A 10,557-nucleotide genomic window follows, 5' to 3' on the forward strand; every position below is an offset into this window, starting at 1 on the left:
CATGGAATACAGAAGTAAATGGAAGAATCCACTGTTGAGGCAGTAGACTTGCTTGAGCCCAGGAGCTGGAGGTTGCTGTGAGCATGATGCCATGGCACTCTCCCCAGAGGGACAGCTTGAGGCTCCGTCTCAAAAAAAAAAAAAGAATGTTGATCATGGTGGTTTTAATGACCTTTTAGACTAGGAATAAAGCAGTTGAGAAATATTTTTTTTGTTCTTAGGTGGCAAGCAGTTAAATACATACGATCCTTTCAGTAGAAACCCTTTGTTCTGTGGAGCTGAAAATACAAGTCTTTGGGAACTCAAAAAGGTAAAATAATTTCAAATTGTCTTTTAATTCATGTGTGCTATATATTTTTGCCCTCATGGATTTAAAATCTCAGAGTTTTCATTTTTCTTATGAAGATAAATATAGAAGTTAACAAACATTAAATTACCAAACATTAAATCGTTTAAGGTATTCATTTGGTAGAAAAATCTTAAATGTGCATGTAAAGGAAGGATGCTCTGAACGGCTTCTAAGCTGCTTTTTGTAGGCAGATGATTGCATATATAGACCAGGAAAATGGATCAGTTTTGCCCTTTTTTTCTTTACCAACTGAGCTAGCTGGGCAATTTTGCCTTTTTAAATATACTAGAGGAATTTATATTTCTAATAATCTTTCTGTGATTCCTTTTGTAAAGCTAATAAGTATCTTCCTTTGAGGCTATTCTCAAAGGGTGACCACAGACCCAAAGGGTTCGTGATACTTTTTCAATGACTCTGCAAGGTCTTATCCACTTTCATAGTTATACCAAGACATTATTTATCTTTGTTACTGTGTTGACAGCGGCACTGATGGTGTAAAAAGACATGATGAGTAAAACCACTGATTCTTTACATGAATAAAGACAATAGCACCAAACTGCATTAGTAGCCATTATACTCTTCACTGCCACATACTTGGCAGTTAAAAAAAACAGTTCCATTTAAGATGATGAAGCAGTAAGAATTATTTAGTGTTACGATTTTAAAGTGCACGTCTATTTTTTGTAGAGACGAGGGTCTCGCTCTTGCTCAAGCTGACTTTTTAGTATTTCATGTGCATATATAGCAAGTATATATAGAATACTTAACACTGTGTACCTAACAGAGGTTGTCAATGTGTCTTTTTTTTTTTGAGACGGAGCCTCAAGCTATCCCCCTGGGTAGAGTGCTGTGGCATCACAGCTCACAGCAACCTCCAACTCCTGGGCTCAAGCGAGTCTCCTGCCTCAGCCTCCCAAGTAGCTGGGACTACAGGCCCCCACCACAACGCCTGGCCATTTTTTGGTTGCAGCCATCACTGTTGTTTGGCGGGCCCGGGCTGGGGATTCGAACCTGCCACCTTAGGTGTATATGACTGGCGCCTTAGCCGCCTGAGCCACAGATGCTGAACCGTCAATGTGTCTTAAGGAAGAGTGCTTATCCTCTACACTCTTAATACTGCTGCTGCAAGCTCATCTAGCTTCTTTCTGTGAAAAACTGATGGACAAACTGGTTGTTTAGGCTTAGGTATTTTCTTCAAAATGAATTAATTGAGCCTGTTACTTCAAACAAAATAACTAGCAGTATTTGCTGTCAATGGTAAAATTCAAACTTTTAAGCAAAGATAAAAATTACAGAAATTCTGTAACCACTACTTTGAGCTTGACAGTTTCTCAGTATTTAAAAACTTTTCTAATGAAATTAGTGGTGATACTAATAATGCAATTTTTATGGTGAAATGTGACAGCATTTGGGAGAACTGCATAACTCAGTGGGCTAGTACTTTTTGAATGGCCAGTTAACATTGTTACAAATTCATGAATGGATAAAAGTTCTACAATAGACCAGTTTTTAAGTAACAAGTGCCAAAAGCCAACTGAATGTGGTTTCAGTTTGCATATTGCAACTGATCTTCAGTTTTAATGTAGTATTGAAGAAGAAAATTCACAATTATGTGATAGACTATTTTCCAACTGTGTGTCTGTGTAAGTCCAGATTTCTTCATGTACTTTTAACATGGAATACAGAAGTAAATGGAAGAATCCACTGTCTTAAGTCAGACATTAAACAGATTTGCACAAATGTGAAATAATGTTACTCTTCTGTATTTTTGTTCTGAAAAATACTTTTAAACATTTATATGAATACGTCTGGATTGTTATTTTAAATGCACTGTAAGTATTTAAAATTTTTTATTTATTTTTAATAAGGTAAATGTCAAAAACATAACCCTCTAAAATAAAAACAATTTGGGGTCCTTGATTTTTAAAGTGCAGGAAATGGTCGTAAGACCAAAATATTTCCAATTCACTTTTCTAATGTATTGGCTTAAGTTTCAAATTTCTGGATTTTCTTAAATAAGCTATACTTGTAATATGAGTTAACCTTAGAAATATTGACATTATTCACATTTTTCTTCTTAGTTATCTGAGCATTTTCATCCATCTGTGGCTCTTTTTGCAAAGACTATCCTTCAGGTATGTCTCAAATATTCAGAAAACAAGAAATAAGAAAAAATAAGTAGTATGGTTTTTAGATAATAATTGGTTGTACAGTGTTTCCTCCACCAGACAGAATCATGTGCATTTTACTGCTCTTCTAAAGGAGCAGTAAGTTGTTTAATACAAAGCAGCAGATAGTTTTTCCTGCTCTGAGATGAATGGAAATCATGAAGATGTAAAACCACCACACTTATTTATTACAGTCTGTCTCCTCTGCTGAAGAAAGAATCCCCTCCCTTTTCCCTCTTGTTATGTTTGCCATTTGGGGGGTTTGGTTCCTGGATAATGGTTAGATTGCCCAAATTATTAATATTAATAATGTTTAACCATAAACCCAACAGCATATCATAGAATATGTATGGAAAACAGAAGCAAATGAAATGCATATGTATTTGTGTGTTTTATTTGTTTAAGTATAATCCACGTGAGATATTTGAAGGGTCATTTGTTGCATGTTTGTGCCTTTAATGCAATGTAATAGCAGCTTATGTTTGTCGTCTTTTTCATATCTAGATGCATAGATAAAATTGGGTTAAGTTCTTACATCCCCCTTCACTTTTCAGGGAAATTATATTCAGTATTCAGGTGACCCTCTACAGGATTTCACTCTAATGAGATTCTTGGATCGATTTGTATACCGAAATCCAAAGCCCCACAAAGGCAAAGGTATGTTTCTGTCTGATGATTTGGCTTTCATTGTTGATGTTTAATAAGCAGTATGAACATATAACTAGGTTTTACATTATGCTGTCATGATTTTATGTTTCAGTAAACACAGACAGTGTTGTGATGCAGCCCAAAAGGAAACAGTTTATAAAGGATATTCGTAGTCTTACTGGTACGTATAAAGCTTGGACAGCCAAGATAGTATACAATAATAACATGTAAATTGTTATTCTTTGCTCTACACTATCAACAAAATTTGAGCACCAAAGATATCTATCTTTTGTTCCCAAGAATGTGTATATATTCTCATCTACTGAGTCTTCTTTAAAATTTTATTACAGAAAACATGTCCAGTGTAAAGATAAATGGTATGATGAACCCCTATGCATATTGGCCCAGTTTTAATAGTTACCAGCATTTTGCTATTTGCTATTTTTGTATCACCTGTAGTTTCATCAGCAACCCCTCTATACGTAATTGTTATCATTTATAATTCAAACCATTTTTTTTTTAAGACAAGGTCTCACTCTTGCCTGGGCTAGAATACAGTAGCATCATGATAGCTCACTATGGCCTCCAACTCATGGGCTCAAACAATCCTCCTGCCTCACCTTACTAAATAGCTGAGACTACAGGCACATACTACCATGCCTGGCTCATTTTTTTATTTCACTTTACTGTAACTAATGGCTGCGTGTTGCCTACTTTTTGCTGTAACCAGTTTTAAATATTGGGTCTTATTACAGACTTTTCCAGAGATTGTTCCTTGCACTACAGGATCCCTTCCACCCACCTTTCCTCATGATTTTGAGATTTTAGAATTCTAGATATGCTATAGTTAGTCTTAAGAGCTTGCATAAAAGGGACTGCTATAATGACTTAAAATATTCAAATTTATTTTTCCAGTGAACAGTAAAGAGTTCCTGGCAAAAGAAGAAAGCCAGATACCTGTGGATGAAGTGTTTTTCCACAGGTACAGTACTTGGTTTCATTTGGGGAACTACTAAAATTTAGATTTTTAGATTCCATAAAATGCATCAGTTAATATCAGCATATTTTGAAAAGATCAAACGGCATATCTTTATCCGTTTTGTTTTTTTTTTTTTTTTTGAGGGAGTCTCACCATGTCGTCCTCGGTAGAGTGTTGTAGCATCACAGCTCACAGCAACCTCCAACTCTTGGGCTTCCAAGCCATGGGGACTACAGGGGCCCGCCACAACACCTGGCCATTTTTTTTGTTGTCGCAGTTGTCATTGTTGTCTAGCTGGCCCAGGCCGGTTCAAACCCGCCACCTCGATGCATGTGGCTTGGGCCATAACCTCTGTGCTATAGGTGCCAAGCCTATCTTTATCCATTTTTATGAAGGGAATTTATAAATCAGTCATTTTGCTACTATCAGTGAAACTAAAGTAAATGTGGGGATTTTGTTTTTAATAACATAGCATAAAAATTTTGTTTTAAGGATCTGACTTTGTGGAACTTCATCTTTAATTTCTTTTTCTAATAGGCTTAAAATCTGCATCCGTTTAATACAGTGATAAATCTTAAGTAATTCGCCCAACCAATGGCATTTGAGCAGATGCAGTAAAATTCGTTGCACTACTATAGAAATAAGTCCTGAATCTGCTAGCATGACTACCAGTGCACAATAGCAGTGAAGTACCTGCTCTTTCATCTGGTTGATTCCTTAATTAGGTTTGATTTTCTTAGCTTTTTTAAAACACTTGGTGGAAATAATTTTGAGGGTATGATTCCATCTGTAAATTGCTAAGTTTTACTGTATCCTAATATATAAGAATTGGCTGTTAAAATACTGTTATTTGAGGTCATTTAGTGCCACATTTTATAATACTCTAGTATATACATCATTAGTGTTGATGCTGAAATGACCTATACTATTCCATTTTGATTAAGGTGAGTTCAGATGTTTTTGTGCAGAACTAGCTAATTTTCTCTATTTTTAGTAGAGATGGGATCTTACTCAGGCTGATCTTGAACTCCTGAGCTCAAGGGATCCTCCCACCTTAGCCTTTTAGAGTGGTAGGATTACAGATATGAGCCTCCAAACCCAACCTAAACTTTTTTTATATTAAATACAAATTTCACTCATTTATATCCAATTGATGAGTATACTTAAGCTTTCACAATTATGGATTGTCACTAGTTATAGGGCTTTTTTTTTTTACAGTAAGGTTCAGTCTTTAATAAAATTATCAAATAAATAATATGCATTTTATTTTAGGTATTATAAAAAAGTTGCTGTTAAAGTGAAACAAAAACAGAATTCAGATGAAGAAAGTATAGAAGATGTGGATGATGATGAATTTGAGAAGCTGATTGGTAATTTTTTTTTTACCCATCACTAATAACTTATTACTATTTGTTAATAGAACATGGAACAGAGGTAGAAGCGGCCTTAGTTTTAAAACATCATTTATCTAGTAATATGCAATTCAGAATGAGAGATGAAGTATTTTGATAGCATATGATAATTCACCCACATTTACTCCAGAAGAATACCCTACTTACACAGACTTTGTCAGTATACAAAGTCTGACAATTAAGTTCACAAACTTGTCCTAGAAAAAGTGCTACCTATCTCATTGCTGAATATCAGTATGGTCATCTTCAGAGTACATCCCTTGGGAATCTGCACTGACACCAGTGCTTAGTCCACCCTTCAAAGCAATTTTGGAACTCTTTTTCTGGAATGGCCATCAGAGCTGTTGTAGTATTACCATTGATGTCCTGAATGTCATCAAAATGTCTTCTTTTATTACTTCCTTTATCTTCAGGTAAAGAAAAAAGTCACTAGGGGCCGGGTCACATAAGTAGGGAGAGGGTGTTCCAACCACTACAGTTAGTTATTTCCTGTCTAAAATCTCCCTCACAGACAGTGCTATCTAAGATGGTGCATTGTTGTAAAGCAAGAGCCATGAGCTGTTGCCCAACATCTCCAAATAAAATTTTCCTAACCATTTATTTCTGCTGATGTTTACGTGGTGTTTCCTTCAGTCAGCCAATGATTTTGATGCACAATTCTACAAACTTTTGCAATGTTTTCATCAGTTCTGTTTCTTACTGGCCACCCTGACCTCTCTTCATCAGTGACACTGTCCTCAGAAAAACATTTAATCCATTTGTATCACTGCCGTTTTCTTCATGGCATTATCATGAACATAAACATGAACTAACATTTCCCAGTCTCACTAAGTTACGAGACCTTACTGAGTTGTTTGTACAGTACTGCAGGCGTAGGTGCACAATGGCAAGTTTGTGAACTTAATTCTCAGAACTTTGTATATGAGGAAAACATTTAACTAACTTGACAGTACATTCATTTTTTTTTCTTTTGGGATAGGGTGTCACTCCGTTTCCCAGGCTAGAATGTGGTGGTGTCGCCATAGCTCAGTGCAACCTCAAACTCTTGGGCTCAAAAGATTCTCCTGCCTCAGCTTCCTGAGTAGGCAGGACCACAGGCCCATTCCACCACAGCTGGCTAATTTTTCTATTTTTTTGTAGAGATAGGGTCTCACTCTTGTTGTTCAGGGTGGTTCACCTCCTAGTCTCAAGCAGTCCTCCCACTTCACCCTCCCAGAGTGCTGGGATTATAGGCATGAGCCACCTCACTGGGCTAGTATATTCATCCTTAAGGCCAAATCGCATATAAAATAATAGCCATTCTTTTCATGACCTCTTTGTACTCTTGTTAATGACAATAATCAGCTGTTTTTTTTAATCTGTATAATCTGTAGAGCTGGAGAAATTTTAACTAAAATTTAATAGACTATAAATAAAAAACATTAAAAAATGGTAAGTTAGAAAGGTCTGCATTGATTTCATTTTTCTTACATATACATATTAAAAATGAGCACCTAAATCGGACTATGTTTGTTATATTTATTCTCTTGCCATAAAAGAACTATAGAAGCTGAAATTAACTGGATCCTATTTTAGTTTAAGGATTTAATTAAGATCAGTTTTCCACAGGTTTATATACATTAAGAAGATACACCACACCATAATAGTCATGTTGATATCATTTTGGTTTATTGTCATAAACAGCCAAATCGTGACTCTATCTTAGAACTGATTCAGATATAAGACATGTCAACCTTGTTATTCTTTGCTATATCTCACAATTTATATATTCTCTGGCAGACACATTTGAAGATGATAACTGTTTCAGCTCTGGAAAGGATGATATGGATTTTGCCAGGTAACATACTTATACCTTTCTTTATTGTTTTTCTAATATTTCCCAGAGTAGTGTCCCTCAGAATAGTAAACCACAGAACTATGTGATATATATTCAAGTATCTTCAAGTAACTTTGGAAAGTGGATATAGTGATTATTTTGAACTTTTATAGTGCAGTTAGAATATTTACTCTCAGGAGTCTGTAATCTTTCTCCTTTTAAGTCACTTAACATCTTAGTATCCTGCTAGTCACCAAACACTATTTTAGAAAACAGTGCCGCCTTTTACTTTACAAGTTGTGTTTTTTCCCAGCAACGTGAAAAAGCAAACAGAAAGAACTAAGGGTAGCCCAGAAGATGAAGATTCGGAAGGTAGTGATGATGAACTTGGTAACCTGGATGATGATGAAGTTTCTTTGGGAAGTATGAATGAAGAATTTGCTGAAATAGATGAAGATGGAGGAACATTCATGGATCTGTTAGATGATGAAAATGAAGACATTCTAGGTAATCTATTTTAAAACTAAGACGGAGACTAGCTTCTTTACTTCCTCAACTTTGGGTTATTTTTTCTGCTGAAGGTTTTTAAAGTAGCACTGTATTCAAATTTTCTTGTTTGGAATTGAAATCTGTTTTTTTATTTTTTTAAACAGCTGACTTTTGAGTTTGACTTAAACCAACTGTTGCCCCTTTCTTTATGTTAAACAATTAGCAATTTATAAAAGTTACTCAGTATCCATCACAGCCCTATGGCATAGACAAAGAAGGTAAACATTTTATCTTATTACTGTAAATTAGCAAAGAGCACCTAAAATTGTGTCTTACTGTGCTCTGACCTTTCTTGTCCTTTCAAAGTTTTATACTATTTGGTCTTATTAATGAAGCTATATAGTAAATTCTATACTTGCACAAAATATAAAAATATGCCAATTATTGTTAGTGTCTTCATCTAATTGCTTCCTCAAAGCCTATGTTACTGGGATTATGAAATCCACATAATAGTACAGAGACTTGGCACTGGACTAAATATTTTAGCATATCTTGAGTACTATTTTCCAGTCCTATTGTTTTTAATTGCTTAATGCAAATGTTTCTGTTTAATAGAACTTGATGAAGGCTGTTCCAAAGTCAGTACCAAGAAAAGTAAGAGAAAAGGTGATGATTTTCATTTTGCTGGTTCATTTCAAGGTAAGAAAATGCATTTAATCTCTTAGAAGTAAACAGTGTCCATGGGAAAGGTATTCATTATTTTGGGAAATGAACTTCCATAAATTGGTTAGTATACTTTAGTTTCGAGTTTTTTTCTTAAAGATGTTTTTATATTGCAAAATAATTTTTCAAATATGTGGATTATTTTCCACATTTCCCTTCAATTATTTTCTCTTCCCTCACATTTAAATATCTCTAGATCATCTTTCCAGTCATTTTTAAAACCTTCTCTTATATCCAAACCCTGAATTTTCCAGACACCTGTTGCCTTTTTTCTTTTCTCAACCATTACTCTTTGCCATTTGACCCTTGTAAAAGTCCATGCTCTTTTATTAACTTCATTTTCCCTTTTATAAGATCTGCCATGACAGAACTATTTTAATCTCATTTTATCTTACATAAAAGATGAATTATTTTATAAGATACACTTTACAGGCTCGGCACCTGTGGCTCAAGCAGCTAAAGCACCAGCCACATACATCTGAGCTGGCGGGTTTGAATCCAGCCTGGGCCTGCCAAACAGCAATGACAGTTGCAACCAAAAAATAGCCAAGCGTTGTAGCAGGTGCCTGTAATCCCAGCTACTTGGGAGGTGGAGGCAGGAGATTCCCTTGAGCCCAGGAGTTGAAGATTGCTGTGAGCTGTGATGCCACAGCACTCTACCCAGGGGGACAGCTTGAGGCTCTGTCTCAAAAAATAATAATAATAATAACAACACTTTACAGTGTAGCACTTAGGAAGTGTACTAATAAATGAAAAAGGTGTTATTTCAAATGACAGTTTAAAGTTTTGTGGGTTTTTTTGTTTTGAGACAGAGTCTCACTTTGCCACCTTGGGTAAAGTGTTGTGACATCATAGCTCACAGCAACCACAAACTCTTGGGCTCAAGCGGTCCTCTTGCCTCAGTTTTTCATTTTCAGTAGAGACAGGGTCTTGCACTTGCTCAGACTGGTCTAGAACCTGTGAGGTCAGGCACTCCACCCACCTTGGCCTCTTAGAGTGCTAGGATTACAGATGTGAACCACCATGCCCGGCCTCAGTTTAAAGATTTTGATGAAAATGTAGAAAGTACTGTTTTGTTTCTTTCTAATGCCTCTGGCTTCTGCTTACCAATAAATATGAATAAAAATAGATTTGTAAATTTTTTGTAAATTTGTAAATTATTTTTAAATAATAAAATTTTGTAAATTTGTAAATTATTTTTAAATAATAAAAATAATTTTTTAAAGATTCTTTTACTGATAGAAGTCTCTCAGAAACATGCCTACACAATTACCAGCTCTTTCAAATACTGCTACCACTATCATTGTCTATGAAGAATAGCTAGGTGACTTAAACTAACACACATTTAAATTATAAAATGATTATCTTCTGGATTTTGTCTGCCTTTGACTAATGTAAAATCATATTTTAATGTTAGCATATATAAGGGCAAAGTTTTTCTCAAGATCCTCCCTCAGAAAGGTGTTGTTTTACCTCAAGTACCCCTGAGCCTGTTATTGACAGATGCTCTCTTAGTGACCTTGTTTTGATTAATCAAATACTATTTCAGAAGATACTGGCCTGAAAGATTTCAAATCTCTATTGAGGCTGGGCATGGTAGCTGACACGGGAGAATTGCTTGAGACCAAGAATTCGAGATCAGCCTGGGTATCATAGTAAGACTCAGCTCGGCGCCAGCCACATACACCTAAGGTGGCGGGTTCGAATCCAGCCCAGACCCGCCAAACAACAACTGATGGCTGCAACTAAAAAATAGCCGGGCACTGTGGTGGGCACCTGTGGTCCTAGCTACTCAGGAGGCTGAGGCAGGAGACTCGCTTGAGCCCAGGAGTTGGAGGTTGCTGTGAGCAGTGAAGCCATAGCACTCTACCCACGGGGACAGCTTGAGGCTCTGTCTCAAAAAAAAAACATAGTAAGACTCGGCTCGGCACCTGTGGCTCACGTGGCTAAGGCACCAGCCACATACACCTAAG

General features: G+C 36.0%; 2 protein-coding genes across 4 annotated transcripts in view; one reads left to right on the forward strand and one right to left on the reverse strand.

The window, feature by feature from the left end:
- The window catches only part of CEBPZ (CCAAT/enhancer binding protein zeta), a 25,876-nt gene that overhangs the window by 12,342 nt on the left and 2,977 nt on the right, over positions 1–10,557 (forward strand). The window contains exons 5-13 of the mRNA XM_003795686.3: positions 222–310; positions 2,431–2,484; positions 3,072–3,174; positions 3,278–3,346; positions 4,081–4,147; positions 5,417–5,514; positions 7,336–7,393; positions 7,686–7,879; positions 8,477–8,560. Of these exons, the coding sequence (XP_003795734.1) occupies positions 222–310; positions 2,431–2,484; positions 3,072–3,174; positions 3,278–3,346; positions 4,081–4,147; positions 5,417–5,514; positions 7,336–7,393; positions 7,686–7,879; positions 8,477–8,560 (816 nt within the window). The remainder of the gene's footprint in view (positions 1–221; positions 311–2,430; positions 2,485–3,071; positions 3,175–3,277; positions 3,347–4,080; positions 4,148–5,416; positions 5,515–7,335; positions 7,394–7,685; positions 7,880–8,476; positions 8,561–10,557) is intronic.
- Positions 1–10,557, reverse strand: part of CEBPZOS (CEBPZ opposite strand) — a 21,646-nt gene that overhangs the window by 1,858 nt on the left and 9,231 nt on the right. Inside the window, exon 4 of one of the 3 annotated variants that reach the window (XM_023516649.1) lies at positions 7,718–7,813. The exons of 1 other annotated variant lie outside the window; for it this stretch is intronic. The gene's annotated coding sequence lies outside the window, so the exon portion shown is untranslated. Of the gene's footprint in view, positions 1–7,717; positions 7,849–10,557 lie in introns of those variants that run through there. One more of the 3 variants, XM_023516650.1, reaches the window with a different exon arrangement.

The sequence above is a fragment of the Otolemur garnettii genome, unplaced genomic scaffold (genome assembly GCF_000181295.1).
Source record: "Otolemur garnettii isolate 467f Iridium unplaced genomic scaffold, OtoGar3 scaffold00095, whole genome shotgun sequence".
In the NCBI taxonomy this organism is placed as follows: Eukaryota; Metazoa; Chordata; class Mammalia; order Primates; family Galagidae; genus Otolemur; species Otolemur garnettii.